The sequence below is a fragment of the Hipposideros armiger genome, unplaced genomic scaffold (assembly GCF_001890085.2).
Source record: "Hipposideros armiger isolate ML-2016 unplaced genomic scaffold, ASM189008v1 scaffold_582, whole genome shotgun sequence".
NCBI classification, from domain to species: domain Eukaryota; kingdom Metazoa; phylum Chordata; class Mammalia; order Chiroptera; family Hipposideridae; genus Hipposideros; species Hipposideros armiger.
In genome coordinates this window covers 745,373-761,823 of record NW_017731932.1, presented here as the reverse complement: position 1 = coordinate 761,823, position 16,451 = coordinate 745,373, and the positions used below count along the sequence as shown (strand labels likewise).

Sequence of the window (16,451 nt, the reverse complement as noted above, 5' to 3'; positions counted from 1 at the left end):
AAAATAGCTCGAATAGTTTGTTGTTACAGTTGTAAATTCCTACAGGGTTTTCCCTGGTGTGTTTCAGAAGCCTGAAAACAAGCACTGATACCAGCTTGCAGCTCTTCCCTGCCTCGCAAGTTCTTGCCACCAACCTCCTCACTCTCTCTGTCTTTATTTCTCTCTCTTCTCACTCTGTCTCTCTGTCCCTGTCTCTCTTTTTTTGCCATCTCTGTCTGTTTCACTCCTTCCTCTCTCTCTCTCTCTCTCTCTCTCTCTCTCTCTCTCTCTCTCTCTCTCTCTCTCTCTCTCTCTCTCTCTCCTGCGCACTTGCATTTTCCAACATTCCTCTTCAACCCTGCCCCACCCCCACCCATTCATGAAGCACTCTCCACGTGTGCCAGGTGCCTCACAGATAACATCTCACTTTCTTTCCCAACCACCTGAACTGCCTCATTTGTACTTTGAGAGGAACAGTACTCAAGAGCATGGGCTTTGGGATTGGACTTGGCTGGTTCTAGACCGGCTCTTCCATGTACTAGCTGTGTGACCTTGGTCAAGGTGTCTAACCTCTCTGAGCCTCAGCTTCCTTATTAGCAAAATGAGGTGAAAATGCCCCACTCAGAGGATTGATTGCAAGGATTAAATGAGATAATGCTTGGAAAATGCTAGCACAGTGGTAAAACGCAGTCAATGCGAGCTCTGTCATTACTAGCCATTCTACGATAGTGATTGCTTTTGTGTCATCTTCCAACATTATTAGTACTCAGGTGTCTTCATGGAGGATGGTGAACACCCCTGAACTGAGTATTTCCCCTTAAGGATCATTCCAGCGCCTTCCTTACCAAAATCCGTGACCATCCAGAGCCTGGCTTCCTCTGCCTCTGACTCTCCATTCTTTGGTGCCCACTTTCATTTGGGTAGGATCTATCTAGATAGAGACATCTCCAAACCTGCCCTCCCCAGAAAAATCATCTGATGAACTTTTAGTAATTGTGAACACCTAGGGTGAATCCATCCATCTGATTCATTGGTCTGGGTGACACTAAGGATGGGTATTTTTTTAAGCCTCCAGAGTGACTCTGATTGGAGAACAAGCATTGGAACTTCTAGTCTAAATTGAATGGATGCTCACGTGATACTGAATGAATGAATGAATAATAGGGGATCATAAATGAATAGATGAGTGAATGGATGAATGATAGGTCTACCTCCATTGAAAGAGATGTTAGTATTTTCCCCGAGACCTGTGCTCCGGCCTCCAAAATGTGTGCCCATGTGTTCCACAGCTTCTCAGAGCAGAAAAACTTAGTTGCTTCCCTGGCCCTTCATTTCCTTTGCCTTCCCCTGATCTCACCCTCCATCCTTTCCCTTCCCTGGTGTCCATTTTCTCCATCTTCTTGTCGCCTCCCCCACATCCTTTCCAGTTTCCCACTTTAGTCCTTTTCACTCCCACTTTCCCTCTTGTCCGCTCTCAACCATGCTCACCCCACCCCCCATGGTAACAGTTGTAAATCGGTGGTCTTTTCCTCATCCCAAGACACTTGTGTGAGAAGAGGATTTGAACACAATAGTTACACAAAACAGATTTATTTGATGAACAACAGTGACCAACAGTGTCAGAAAATAGCACAGACATTCCAAAGAAGGGGTGGGTTAAGGATGAGAGAGCGTCACAGCAGGCGGCCTCCTCCACCCTCTGTCTAGGACCACTGATGATTTCCAGGCAGGAGGTCTCTACAGGCCACCCAGGAGGACCTCAAAGGAGTACCCTCTTCCCTTTAGAAATTTCTTCCAGTCTTGACTGAATGCTTTGAGGACAGCCCTGGGCCAAGAAAGTGAGTCTGTGGAAGATTCTGGCCTGTGTTGGGAAGACTAACCTTCCCTTCTCCTCCACCCCCTGCTCCCAGAGTAGGTTCCATCCCAGTGATGGCCATGATGTCCATTTACACCAAGCTAGACTCTTCCTGTCTCCATGGCTCATGTCTTGTCCTCCACATCCAGAGTCCTCCAAGAACAAAACCCAGAATGTACTCACCCTGTCCCCCGCTCACAAAAGCCCCACCATCAATTTCGCCCTCAAGGTCTCTCTGGTGGTGTAGATGTTGTGCCATCAGCCCTGCCAGGGCTGCTCCACTCACTGTTCCCAGCCCCTCAACCCAGCAGGAGAAGCCAAAGGGCCTGATACAGATGGTGAGGTGAGAAAAACCCCACCAGTGCACTTCACCCCATGGCAAGCAGGTGCCCCCTTAGGAAGAGGGTCACAGACCCTGGACAAGGGAGCCTGATGAAAGAAACACCCATAAACTCAAAGCAAGGTGGAAAGGCGTGGGAAAGGGACGGAGGGAAGCTCTTCACCAGCCTCCTGTTTCCCTCACGGAACTAGGGAAGGCACGGGGACCCAACACGCAGGACACCCCCAAGCCGTGGGCACCAGCTGCTCTGGGGAGTACTCTCCCTACAGGGAGCCCGGAACGAACACACAGACTTCTCTCTTAAAGCACGGACCAGCCGTCTGAGCCCCCAAATCCAGTGGGGGGTGGGCACATTTTTATTCTATATTGCCTCAATATGTCCATTCTTCCCTCAAGGATACTGTGTGAAGAATGGCGATGTGGTGGAGAGGAAGGGGGTTGTTCATCCAAGAGACAAGTGACACAGCCACACTACTCGTCATGCTTTGCTCATCAGGCTTACGCGCGCGCGCGCGCACACACACACACACACACACACACACACACACACACACACACACGGCAAGCATCTACACAGCAGCCAAAGTGATTCTTGGCACTGAGTAGCCCCAGTGCCCGAGAAAAACCTCCTGGGAGTGACGGGGTGGGGAGGGTCGGGGACTGGGAGAGACCTACAGCTCAGCTTTGGGGGCGGGCGGGGCGCGCCAAGCAGCACGTAAAATAAATGCAGATGCCCCTCTTTCTCCCAACTCCCCGGAGATTCACATAATGAAACCAAGGAGCCCGTTGCCTCGTCAGCCCCACTGCCTCCCAGTTACCACAGAGAATAGAGGATGAATGAAAGGGTCTGAGGACATCTGCAGAAAGCACATCTCGTTGGCATTGCGGAGGGGCTGCGGGAAGGGAGGCCCCTTCTGGAATCGCTCTACCCCCCAGTGCCAGACATCCCAGAGCATCCATCCAGTTTGGGGGAAAGTTCTGGAGCTCCGTCTGCAGACTGCAGCGCTAGCTCTTTGCTGACACCCAGCCCACCCCCGCCCCAGCCCATTCCTTTGGCTTTCCCAGGGAACAGGATAAAGAGCTTGAACTGGAACAGTGTTTACAAGCGTCAGGATTCTTAACCCTTAGGAGCCCTTCAGAACAAGGACGTAAAAAGCGGAGGAAGAAGGGATTGAGGGCGGGGGACAAGCTATGGAAGAGAGGGTGGGAACCAGAGGTAAGGATTCAGAGTAAAAATTGCAGAGACAGAGGGGAAAACAGAGGGAGGAAGAGGGAAGAGAAAAGTAAAAAGAAAGGAGAAAAAAGAGCTGGAGATCCAAGAAAACGGGGGTGGGGGGAAGCGAATTTTTATTGAGCCAGACACGCACATCATTTTGTGGTAGATGCGGCTTCCCCCATGTTACACAAATGGAGAAACTGAGACGTTAAGAGACTTGTGCAAAGTCGACCCCACCGATATTGAGCGGCTGAGCACGGGTCCGCAGGGCTCAAACTCCTTCCACAAAACCTCTGACCAAAACTAAAGGAGAAACGAGGACAAGAGGGAGGCGGGAGGCAGGGGACGGGGAAAGAAGTCAAGTGCAAGAGACAAGGTGCCCTCACGCGACCTGACTTTCACAGAGAGAGAGCGAGGGCGAGGGCCGGGGCAGGGCACAGGACACCGGGCGCCAGGCCACCCTCGGATGCCAGCCCTAGTCAACCACAAGGGTCTCTTGGCTGTAGGGGATGGATTTCTCCTGCGTCTGCTCTCCGCCCTTCCCGGAGTTGGGGCCGGGCCCCTGGCTGTGCCCTGAGGAGTAGCTGGCGGACTTCTCCGCGCTGCTGCTGTGGGAGGCGCCCCCGCACCTGCTCTGACCCCAGCAGAGCACGGAGGTGCATGCCTGGCGGAAGCGCGGGTCGAAGAAGGCGTAGAGGAAGGGATTGAGGCAGCTGTTGATGTAGCTGATGCAGGTGCAGTAGGGGAAGACGTTCATGAGGAAGAGGTCGAAGCCGCAGGGCCAGTGCAGCAGGCTGCCCAGCATGTAGAGCGTCTTCACCAGGTGGTAGGGCATCCAGCACAGGGCGAAGGTCACCACCAGCACCACGATGATGCTCAGCAGCCGGCGCCGCTTGCGCAGGCCCTCGATGCGCTCCTTCCGGAAGTGGCCGGCGATGGTTTGCGCGATGAAGAAGTAACAGGTCAGCATGATGGTGAAGGGCACCACGAAGCCCAGGGCCGTGGACGAGACCCCTAGGCCCACCTCCCAGGCCCACTCCGAGCTGGCGGTGGCCACCATGGAGTAGTCCATGTAGCACTGCACCTTGGTGATGTTCTCCAGGTTGGGCACCACCGCGGTGGCACGGAACACCATGACTGGCACGGCCAGGAGGGCGGCCAGCACCCACAGGACCGCCGTGGCCACAGCCCCGCTGACCCGCAGCCTCAGCCGAGCGTTAGCCACTGGCCTCACGATGGCCAGGTAGCGGTCGAAGCTGAGGCCGGTGAGGCAGAAGACGCTGGCATACATGTTGACAAAGATGACATAGCTGCTGAGCTTGCAGGCGAAGGAACCGAAGGGCCAGTCGTAGTCCCGGTACGTGTAAGTGGCCCACAGCGGCAGGGTCACCACGAAAGTCAGGTCAGCCACCGCCAGGCTGGAGATGAAGATGTCAGCGGACCGCCTCTTCTCCCGGCTGGTCCGAAACACGGTCCAGAGCACCAGGCCGTTGCCCGTGGTGCCCAGGAGGAAGACCAGCATGTAGATGGCCGGGATGAGGGCCCCCGAGGACTTCCAGTCCGTGTACTCACACTCAGACTGGTTGTCTGCCCCATAATCATTGTCGAAATCGCCACCTTCCTCCATGCTGGGGGGCAGAGAGAAGACGGGCAGGGGATCCCCGGGACAACCAGCTCAGTGGCTGTGTCACCAACTCGGCAAGCGCCCAGAGCTTCTGGCTTGAGCCTTGGAAGGCGGGTGCAAAAGGGCCGAAGGTGTCCAGAGCCCTTCCCAGCAGCAGGAGGAGGTTGCCTGCGCCTGCAGACTTCCCTCCACCCTCTCCTGCCTTGTCCCAGCCTCAGCTAAGACACTTCCTGAGCCCTCCTGAGTCTCTGTCTCCTCCTTGGCTTGTCACTCCCTCCTCCCACCTACAGACCAACCCCTCACTTGTGAGTCTTAAGATATTTCGGTTACAACCCACTTTTCTTTTTTCCTTCAAGTCACTGGGCAAATGGCAGAACGTTATCTGTGCCTTGGCCCGGCTCTCCTGCTGGCTCCGCCTCTATCCCTCTGGTTTCCTCTGGCCTGTGGAGTGCCCCCTCCTCAGTTCTCGGCCACCCTCCTGTTCTCACCTCCTCCCATTCCCTCTAAATGGGGCAAATTATGCAGACTGAAATCCAGCCTGCACTGGAGCCAGGGCGGGCAGGGGGCAAGGAGAGTGTGAGATTTCGCAGGATGGTCTGAGCATCTGGCCAGCCCTCCTGGCAGGCCTGTCTGGCCCCTTGGGTCTGTCCCATCCTCCCCTCCTTCCCTCCCAGACTGCACGGTTACTCCTCTGCTCATGTCATGCTGCTTTACCCCTGGGCTTTGACCCTCCCTCTGGAAACGTTTACGTTTTGTTTACGTTTTACAGACACAGTTATAGGGAGCTTTCTCTAGAATTCATAAGCTGTTGGCAGATAGAAGTTTGCAGATGGCATAGAAAGTTTTAGAAAGTCAGGACAGAGTCACAGGATGCAAGAAACCCCAGACAAAAGGATCTCTAATAGAGTCATTAAGTCTGTGGGGAAACTGAGGCCCAAGGTTACAGGATGAATTTTGTTCTAGTTTCGTTGTTTGCTTTTCTTCTTCTCCAAGCACCTAACACAGTGCTTAACATGTAGTAGGTGATCACTAAATGGTTGTTGAGTGAATAAGGGATGGACGAGTAAGGGAGAGAATGAAAAGAGGAGTCCATATATAGAGGAATGAGTGTATGAATTACTATATGCAGTGAGAACATGGATACATTTCAGTCCTCAGGTTCTTACTTCCCTTCATGGACCAGGAGGTTTCTATAAAGCCATATGGGGACAGAAAGTGACAACTACAGGAGGAGGCAGAGAAAGGGGCAGTCACTGAGTCTACGTCATGGGCACAATCTCATGGAAACTCACATTGCTCTGTTTTCCCCCCCACTCCAGAAACTCTGGGCAGGAAGGAGGGAGGGATGCACAAGATAAGATAAAAATATTCACCACCAAGAATGGAGGAGGCCATCTAAAGTTGGGCAGGGGTGAGATGGAGCAAAATCAGGAGACGGGTCTTGCCTACATCCAAAGCCAAGAGTTTACAAAACTAGAATCCATTGCCTCAAGGGAGGCTTGGTCAGAAAATCTCCTGCAGAGGTCATTAAGCAGGGACCTCCAAACTCAAATACCCACAGAGACCAGGCTAAGAATGTAAATGGGTAAAACAGCCAGTTTGAGACAATAAGGAGTGGTGGAGACTGCAGCAAACAAGAGCAAACACACTCCATCAAAAGGAGGTCTCCTCAGCTCCCATCTCTGATTGCCAGCATTTCCACGCCTTTTGGTTTTCTTAACATAACTTCAAATTTTGGATTTTTATGAGAATTTTCCAGATTTATAAATGTGGGATATTAATTCCATTTTTTAAAAGATAGGGCAGTGCAAGGAAAACATGTCCTCGGGCCCCTATTTGGTGCCCTTTGAACAGGGGCTTGCCAGGAATATAAAGTGGGAGGGAAACAGGGAAGGATAGGCCAGGAGGAAGAAATATAAAATGCAAAGATAGAGAAATGAAAAGAAGCACGGTCAAAGCCTGAGGGTGCAATGGAAGAGCTACAGGAGAGGGGGCTGGAGAGAAAGACGAGACAGGTCCACGGGTCTGCGATGGCCTTCACCTAAAGGCCGTGTGTGAATGAGAACATTGGTGTTTCACCTGGGGATTAGATATGGAGCAGTTACTACGTGCTAGGCATTCTCTTAAACATTTTATATTTTATCTGTATTTATTTCCTTTAATTGGCAAAACAACTTTAGGAAGTAAGTGCTCTCATTAATCTCAATTTACAGATGAGGAAGCTGAGGGCGGGGAAATAACTTGGCCAAGGTCACCCAGCCAGTAATTGTGAGACTCGGAATTTGAACCAAGGCTGTCTTGGGTCCATGGGCTCAACCACCGTGTTCCCAAAGGGAAAAAAAAACCTCCAACCCTTTTTAGATTAGGGCGTTGGTCATCCGTTGAGCATTATAGAAATGTAGGATGAGAGATTTATATGATCTGAAGAGGAGCCAGAGTAGTTTCTGCTGAGAAGGCTGATGATAGTCTAATGGGCATTTCCTTATAGGTTACTGCATTTTTTTACCCTCTGGCTGCCTTGAGAATTCTTTCTTTGTCAATTGCAGCATTATTTAGGGTGGCCAAGACATGGAAACAACCAAAATGTCCTTCAATAGATGATTGGATTAAGAAGAAGCGGTGTATCTGTACACAATGGGCTACTCCTCTGCCATCAGAAAAGATGAAATGCTGCCATTTGTGACAACACAGATGGAGCTCGAGATGATTATGCTCAGCGAAATAAGTCAGACAGAAAAAGTCGAGAACCATATGACTTCACTCAGATGTGGGATGTAAAACTGAAAGCAACAAAAGAACAAGACAAACAAAGAAATAAACAAAAACTCACAGACACAGACAACAGTTTAGTAGTTACCAAAGGGTAAAAGGGGAGGGGGGATGGTAAAAGAGGGTAAAGGGGGTCAAATATATGGTGATGGAAGGAGAACTGACTCTGGGTGGTGAACACACAATGTGATGTATAGATGATGTATTATAGAAATGTACATGTGAAACCTCTGTCATTTTACTAATCATTGTCACCCCAATACATTTAAAAGAAAGAGATGTAGGATGGTGCTAGGATGCCTGTAATTTACTTTGAAATAAGCTCTTTGGGGTGAAATTAAAAATGGATTGATTAAAGTATTCCAGAGAGACGCCCTACTGTTGATTGAACAGGGTATAAGAACCCTGCCAGACAACAACAGTCTGTACAGTACCCTTAGGGTTGGCACTGAAACAGGGCCGGGTGGGACCCCCTGCCTCGCGTGTCCCTGTCCTAGAGTTTAACAACTGATCAACCCCCTCCCTGCAGTTTAAGGTTGGAATGTCCCCCTTTCCAGTTCCTGAGTTTGGAATATCCCCCGTCCCAGTTCCCTGCTTTAGATAGTTACCCTGAAACTTGTGCTTGCTTGCTTACTGATCACAATACACCTTGGTTATGATCACAATCTCTATGGCCTAGCGTTCTTTCCAGGCTACTGTCATCACTGCTCCTGGGCTGATGACCGCGTTGGAGAGTCACATCACCCGAGGGAAGGCTGCAGACCCCAGAACCATTGCATAGCCTCTGAAGGAACGCCCAGATTTTCCCTTAAATACCCCAAGCTGGTCTGAGAATGGTAAGGCAGTTTTTGGAGGTGTTAACCCCGCTGCCTTCTTAGACCACCAGTGCTCTAATAACAAACGCTTCTTTTATGACCCAACTCCTGTGTCGGTCTATTGGCTGAGCGGTACAGGCAGCACGAGCCCCGGACTCATCTGGCCTCCAGTTTCAGCACCATGGCTTGACCCAGAAACGGTCCTGTTCCCTGCCATTCCCAAAGATGATTATTGGTTGCCTGATGCCAGCTCAGCCTCTGGAATCTTGGCAGTCTGCAAAATGCCAGTTGGGACACCCAGAGCCGGAGCTTCATGGATCTCACAGCACACAGGGTAGGTAGGAGCTGCCTGAGGCCTTGCTTGCTCTTGCACGTTTGTCTAATAGAAGCCTATGCAGGTGCCAGGATGGCTTAAAACGACTTACAACCTGACAGCAAGCTTGAGTGGTGGATGCCAGACTTCAACCGCGTCAGACTTCTTCAACCTGGACTGATCAAAAGGGACCTTAGAGTTGAGCAGAGACCTGTTTGGCTCAGGTCAGCTCACAATTGATGTCCCTGTAATGAATAAAAAATAACTGCTCAGGACATTCCAGGATAGAGGGCAAGTTCGAGACCCCCCCAGTGAATCCTGATCTTCTCTGCTGCTCCAAAAAAAGATTTAGGTACCCCTGTCCTTTGCAGCTAGAAGCATAGACGTGCAAGGAGCAAGTAAGCTCAGAGTGTCCCCAGAATCAGGTCCCTTCCTTCATCTGTTCCCACTTGGATCCTGAGCCAGATAGAGACCCCGTGGGAGAGGATATACTGCGTCTCCTTAATCCTCCAGCCTCAGGCTCTCTGCCTCCCAGTGGGTAAGAACCGTTAATCTCACCAAAGGAACCAGACTGGCCGAAATGAGAAGGAATGGGGGTGGGGGTGGGGGCCAAGGCTGGGAGGGGCCCCTGGTGGGGGCCAGAGGAGATAGAGTGTAGATAAGATCTTGCCTCCAGCCAAGAGCCTGCTGGAACCAGATGGCCTGAGTGTCCCCCAGCAACGGCAGACTGAAATCAGCCAGCCTCACTCCTCACCCAGCCTAACACCCAAGGTCCCTGTCCATCCAACACAGAAGACAAATAGGACCCGTAGCTGGAGGCGGACAGTATGTGCCCCCAGGGCCCAGAAGTTAGCCCTCCCCAGACAGAGATACCTGGGCAGAGCCTGCTTTTCACTTCTGTGCCCCTTCAGCTTGGCACCTGGTAAATGCCTATTGAATTAAAAGCCATAGGAGGCACTCAGGAAAAGGATGTGAAAGGCTGGTCTTCACCCCAGGGCTGCTCCCCTGCATTAACAAGGGCAACTTTTTGCTAAAAATTGATCCAGAATAATCTACCCTGAGCCATCTGGCAAGCCAGCAGCTAGGGCAGGACTGTCAGCCAGTGCCTCCTGGGCTGGCCTGGCCTGCAGAGGCCAAGCCGGATTCCTGGGGGACTTCTCTCTCTCCTGGGTGATTTCTGAGGGTATTGTGATGAGCCTGAGATGAACAGCTCCTGGCAGGACAGGGCCCCAGACCTGCCACAGGGGCTTTGGGGACAGCCCAGACTGGTGGGGGACCTCTGGAGTCTGTGAGTCAGTAGCCCTCCCCCACCCACACCACACCCCAGGTTGGGTCCTCACCCAGAAAGCAGAGATAGGCTTGGCTTTGTGCGTGTGGCTGTGTGGCTGTGTGGCTGTATGCACTTGCATGCCCCGTTTGTGTGTGCCCCAGGGTGGCTTGGAGCAGACGGGACTTTTGTGTGTGTTGGGGGGGTGGGGGCGGCGCATGCACTGTGTGCAGTAGTGAGTGTGTGCTGGGGTCAGGGACCTGGATAAACATCCTCCTAGAGGACAGGAAAGGGTGGTTAATTGGATCTCTCTAAGGGTCTGGCATGAGGGGAAAACAGAAACCTCGCCCAGGCTTTGCCTCAAGCTCCGGGTGGAGGACATCAAAGTGGGAGTCAGCCTGCCTTTCTCTGCCCCTTGCTGACTTCTCATCTCCTCCCGCCCAGCTCCCCGCTCCAGGCCCCTCACTTCACAGGTCTGCTTTGAACCAGAGCAACAAGGCCATTTTCTTGCTTCCCAAGAGGCAGCAGCAGCTGCGTCCCTAACAGCTGGTGGTGTTTTCTGAGGGGTAAGTGAGGAGAGGACAGGGGAACAGGCAGGGTGCCCAGCCCACCCTGGAATCCCACTTCCCTTTCTCCAGACACACAACCCTCCCTGCCCCACCCCAGCCTTACACACTCACACGCTCACAAGTCCTACTTTAGCAGCTTATCTGACCAAAAACAAATGGCCAGCTGCCTACCCCTCCCTCCCAAGTAGCTCCGTCATCCTTGGCCATTTGGTACTACTTTAAACTCCCAGGCCATCCTCCAAACTCCTAGACCTCTTGGGCTCTGGAGACAGCAAATGCAGGAAACCTGGTAGCCTGAGAGCCAGGAAGTATGAGTTCCAATTCCATCTTGGCTACAAATTTGTTCACTCGGCGAATATTTATTGAGCAGCTACTATGGGCCAGTCTCTATGGGAGGCACTGGGCATGCACTGAACTGTGTGAACAATTCAGATGCATCTCTGACCTGCACATACATTCTGGGGTTGGAGAAAAGATGAAATAGTAAGTCGAGTGAACTCAGATAGTGACAGACACTACAAAGGACGTTAAAATGGACAAAGACACAGAGAATCAATGGAAAGGGAGTGCTTGCAGATGAGGTGGACCACCGGAGGGGCGAAGGGCCTTATGGGAGTCGCTGACATTCTAGTTTTGCTATCACTCTAGACAAGGCTCCTCCCCATCTCTGAGCCTCAGTTTCCCTATCTGTACATGAGGACATTGAACCAGCCAAGGCTAGATTTCTGTGATTCTGGGAGTTGTGGTCCTGGCTCCCAGAAGTGGTTGGAAAGTTGGATTTCTTGCTAAAATGGTCCAAAAGGGGAGGCAAAATGACTCTCTCCAGGGAGCAGGTCAGTGATGGTCAGAATCAGATCAGAATCCATTTTTCCCACCATGGTACCAAGCCCCATCTAATGGGTTGTTTGTTAGACTGTGAACCACGGGGGTCAGCAAGCCTTTCCTTATCTCCTCACCCCTTCACCCCCCATTACTCACCCCCCTATTACTTAGCACAGCACCCTATACATAATTAGCCTCTAATAAACACATAAGGGCCATTTGGCTGCAGGCAGTAGGACCAGCATTTCTGCAATCTCAGAAGCAATCAGGGCTTCCTGTAGCACCACCTGGATGGTGGCTAGTTTCCTATGACTTCAAATAGGAAAGGTTCCTAAAATTCCCTGAGGCCACTGGCTTCCAAGCTGAGGTCAGGGACCCTAGAAGATAGTCGTGGGGGGAGAGGAGGTAGCATGAGCCGGCACCAGCATTTCACAAAACCTTTTGGAAATGGCACATTCCCATCCCCCACCCCAGTCCCTTAATGAGATCACCAGCTCCAAATGTCAAGTGCCAGCTTGGATTTCGAGCTTGGGTTTTCACAACTCGATGTGGTGACTCTGCTTACTCCATGCTGCTCAGGATGCTTTTGATGAATAAAAACTGAGCAGATGAGTTAATTATTATTTAATAAATGGAGTGGGCTAGATAAACAGGCTCCTTCCAACGTGACAACTCATTGATGCGGGGGAGGGAGGACAGGAAAGCAAGCCAAGTGGCTTTTGAGGGTGAAAAGGTTGCAGCCACTCATCTATTCCACAAACTTGACTTTACTGAAAAGCGAGGCTCAAGGAGGGAAGGGAATTCATCCAGGTGTCCCCACCAGGTCAAGCGCCCTGTCCCCATCCCTAAAGATCAGTCCAAGGGAAGCGTCTCTCCTTGGAGCTCACTGGCCTTTGTTAGCCGAGAGGAGGGGTTTGGGCAGGAGACAGCTAGGACAGGAAACAGAGCAGAGGCCGGAAGGAGGTCAGGAAGAAGCGGATGGGACCCTGGCCCCACTCACACCCAGCCCTACCAGTCTTCAAGAGAGCAACACGGTGTTTCCAAAAATATTTACAGTGAGTCTAAATTAATGAGGTACTGTATCAGTGCTGACAATGGGAGGATGTGGGGCTGGGCCCTCCAGGGGAGAAGACCGATGCACAATCAGCTGCTGGAGCCTGGGGAAGGCCAGCCGTGCAGCCAGAGGAGGAAATCAAGGCCTGCACCCTGGGGCCAGCGCAGGCACTGCAGACACACCGCCCCTCCCCAGGATGCCTGGAGCACACCCTCCCCTGGAACAGGAACACAGCCTAGACCCTCACGGCTGCAAAGAGCATTGTCAACCTGCCTCCCTGCCCCACTCCAGTGTGGCAATCTCCTCTATTGCACCCAGTTTAAAGGCCTCCCAAGGGTGTCTTGAATACCTCTGTTCACGAGACACTCACTCCTGCACCTGGCTGCCCATCCCCTTCCCAACCAGGGGCATCACTGCTCATTCAACAGTGATCCCTTCAGTAGAGCCGAGTGGTCCACAGCACACTGCCGCTGCTCACCTGTCACGTTACCACGGCGAGGAGCCCAGTCAACTCAAGCCTTGGTTTTCTCACTTGTACAGGGGGAGTCCTTGAGCATCTACCTTATGGGGTTGGTAGGAGGATTCACCTACCAACCAAGAGTAGAGGTAAAGCTCCCAACACGGAGGAAGTGTCACGCAGGCAGAAACGTGGGGCAAAGGTGCAGGGACGCAAGAGAACAAACTTGAAATGTCTTGAGGCTAAAGTTTGATGAGGCTGGAAAAGCCGACCACCATTTTGCTGCCATTCAAGTGACATAAAAGAGCTGGGCCTTCAGTGTCCACTGTGTCACCCACTCCCCACACGGGGCTACGGAAGCACTTGCAATGTGGCCCAGGACGAAGGGAGATGAGCTGCAGCTGTGACACGCACACTGGGTTTCAGAGACTGAGTTCGAGAAAAAGGATGTAAGACACCTCATTTGCCATTTTTCATACTGATCACATGTCCAAAGGTATTTTGGGTATTGATTATATTTATATTTATTCATTTGAATATATTGATTATATTTATATTGATTGAAGGTCAAAATATATTTTGGATATGTTGGGGTAAACAAAATATTCAAATGAACTTGACCTGTTTCTTTTACTTTTTTCAGTGTGGCTACTAGGAAAATTTTAATTACCTGTATAGTTCCCACTCTGTTCCTACTGGACAGCGCTGAGCTAAAGGATCAGATCCAAGCCTTACGACAATCATCCCCGAGGCATCGTTGAGGGGGAGCTGGAATGGGGAGGCTCGCTAGGAAACAGATGCAGTTGTCCGGACCTGCATTTAGGGAAGGACTCAGATTTCTTTTGTCACGAGGTAGAATCCAGGAAGGATGTGATTTTCCTTCTCCCTGAGCTAGACACAAACTCCTAGTAATCAGCAAAGCTTATCACCCCTGAGAGGTGAAGTTACTCAGGCACTGCATAAGCACATTTAAATGCTCTCCCCAATGTAATTTTCATGAAAAAAAAAAAGTTCATAAAAAATTTCATAAGATCATTTCTGTTATGGTTCCCAACTTAGAAATTAATAAACCGCACTTCAGAGAGTTACGTCACTGCCTCAGGAGCACGTGACTTACGAGTACCAGAGCGAGGACTTGAACGCTTGACTTGAATTCCAGAAGCCTGAGTGCCAGGATATACTCTTCCAACGCAAGTCCCTGCTTCTGCGCCCAAATAAGACCAACCGGTCTTTCAGAGAACGGGAAGTCAGAGGAGTCTCCCACGCAGAGCCTCTCTCTCCTGCAGGACAGCATCGGCCCAGCTGTAAACAGCCTGTCTGCACCTTGAGGCTGAGTGAAGAACAGTTCACCTCGGGCCGTCATCCAGGACTCACAGGAACTCACAGGGCTACAATAGCTCAGGGATGAGTTGCCAGACCATCATGCTTTGCAACCATTGAAAGAGTCAACTCGGAGGACAAACCGCCTGGTTTCGAATCCTGGCTCTGCTCCTGTCTCTGTCCAAGCCTTGGTTTCACTGACTAGAAAATGGGGGTAACTACGTACAGCGGTTGTCAGAATTATGAGGTACTAGATGAAAAGACAGGTCTGGCCTGGCACAGAGCAACTGCTCAGAAAACTTAGCCTATTACAATATCCCATTTAATCCTCACAATAACCCTAAGGGTTAGGGAGGGTCGAGTAGGATAAATGGAAATGATAATATTCTCAGTTTACAGAAGCAGAAATTGAGGCACCAAGACATTAAGAAATCTGTCTCCATCCCTCGATGTGTTAAGTATTGAACGTGGAATTCAAACCTAGGATGGCTGTTTCCGGGGTCTGCAGTTTTCACCACCGGGCTATACAGTTCATGCCCTTGAACAATTTCTGAAACCATATGTTTTGTAATGATACTTTCTATCTTAGTTTCTTGAGGGACGAAAGGTACCTGCTCTACCTGCTGAGGCTTTGATAACAGCCAGTGGGAGAGCCCACAGCTTGGTGCCTCTTGGGTGCCGCACGTATCGGGCGGCAATCTACCTTTGCCAAAAAGGCACAAAGCAGGTGACTGTGACTGCTCGGGGCCCTGGGGTGGTTGGGGAGATGAGATAAGCACTGGACTGGCGTCCTTGCCAGACAGGAACACAAAGCAGCCTGGGACCCCCGACTGGTGTCAGCTGTGCTTCTGACCGCTGGACCATGCTGACCTCTGGTGGAGATGAGCCGGTATTCATCCTTGACCTTCTGAGCTTGATTCCCAGCGCGGGCTTTTGGGCCTTGTGTGGGGGGCAGACATACCCACAAGCTGAGTCCCCAGGGGTCTCGGGTAAGCCCATCCTCTCTGTCCTCTAGGATCCCATGCCTATCCCCAGAATCTTCCAGCTGTGGGCTGTTCTAAGAATCCTTTGCGAAGGGGACTTGCCCATAGCCCAATAAGGTGATGAATCTGAGGCTAAGCAGGTTTTAGGACCAGGCTCAGCTTCTCAGCCTCTTAGAAAATCAAACACTAGGCCTCTACCCCCAGCTCAGTGTTTTGTGGTTACATTGCACTATAATTATCCAATATCGTGTTATGACACTGATATAGGAAAAGAAATGTTCTTGTCACTTTCTCTTCGGGTAATGCAAGAAAAAAAACCAAGAGGCATTGAATCACCGTCAATATTATTCATGTCTCTTCCTCAGACATGTCACTCTGTAAAGATTACATATGAAAGGGGAAAATGTAAGCCCGTTTTATTAAAGTAAATTATGGACTAGAATGAGACTAATGAATCTTTTTTAAATTAACTGACAATTGATAAGAAAAAAGGTGATAGTCGAGTCCATGGAGGCAAGAATCTCATTGCTGGGCACACAGCGCCACCTTGTGGTTGCTCTCATGACAGCAATCCCAGTCTCCCCTCTGGTCATTTTCTCTACCATTGAAGTAAAACTCATTGACAATTTCTTATCTGAACCTTTCCTCTGGATGAACTTCGTACCTAAATCTCTCTCACTACACCCACTACGTCTAGCATGAAAAAAAAGGTGGACACACAGCTGAGTGAGCCCAAGCAAGAAGTGCACATATCGAAACATTCTTCATTCATAACCCCTCCAAGCTATTCCAGTCTTAGACCTGGACCCCTGAAGGCCACACAGAGACTTAACTAAGTATATCTTCTAACATGTGTGTGTGCTTTTTCTTTTTTCCTCTTTATCTCTCTGGAAATACATTTTCCTATTTCTCTTGGCTCCAGCCACTCTGATAAGACAGGTAAATTTCAGCACAGAGAGGTATGGGGACCGAGGACAGAGCTCATCGGGAGGCCAAGCTTGGCTGGAGTCCAGGCTCCTGTGACCCACTCACTTAATGAATGTTTGTTGCATTTCTCCTCTGTGGCAG

At 50.8% G+C, this 16,451-nt stretch overlaps 1 protein-coding gene across 1 annotated transcript; it reads right to left on the bottom strand.

The window, feature by feature from the left end:
* Positions 1–2,846: 2,846 nt before the first annotated feature.
* On the bottom strand, positions 2,847–5,486 carry APLNR (apelin receptor). The gene has a single exon (XM_019624213.1). The coding sequence runs from the start codon at positions 5,015–5,017 to the stop codon at positions 3,866–3,868; it is 1,152 nt and encodes a 383-aa protein (XP_019479758.1). The 5' UTR covers positions 5,018–5,486; the 3' UTR covers positions 2,847–3,865.
* Between the last annotated feature and the right edge of the window lie 10,965 nt (positions 5,487–16,451).

What these genes read in the sequence shown, in the direction of transcription:
- APLNR (XM_019624213.1), bottom strand. Translation starts at nt 5,017, where the DNA reads ATGGAGGAAGGTGGCGATTTCGACAATGATTATGGGGCAGACAACCAG.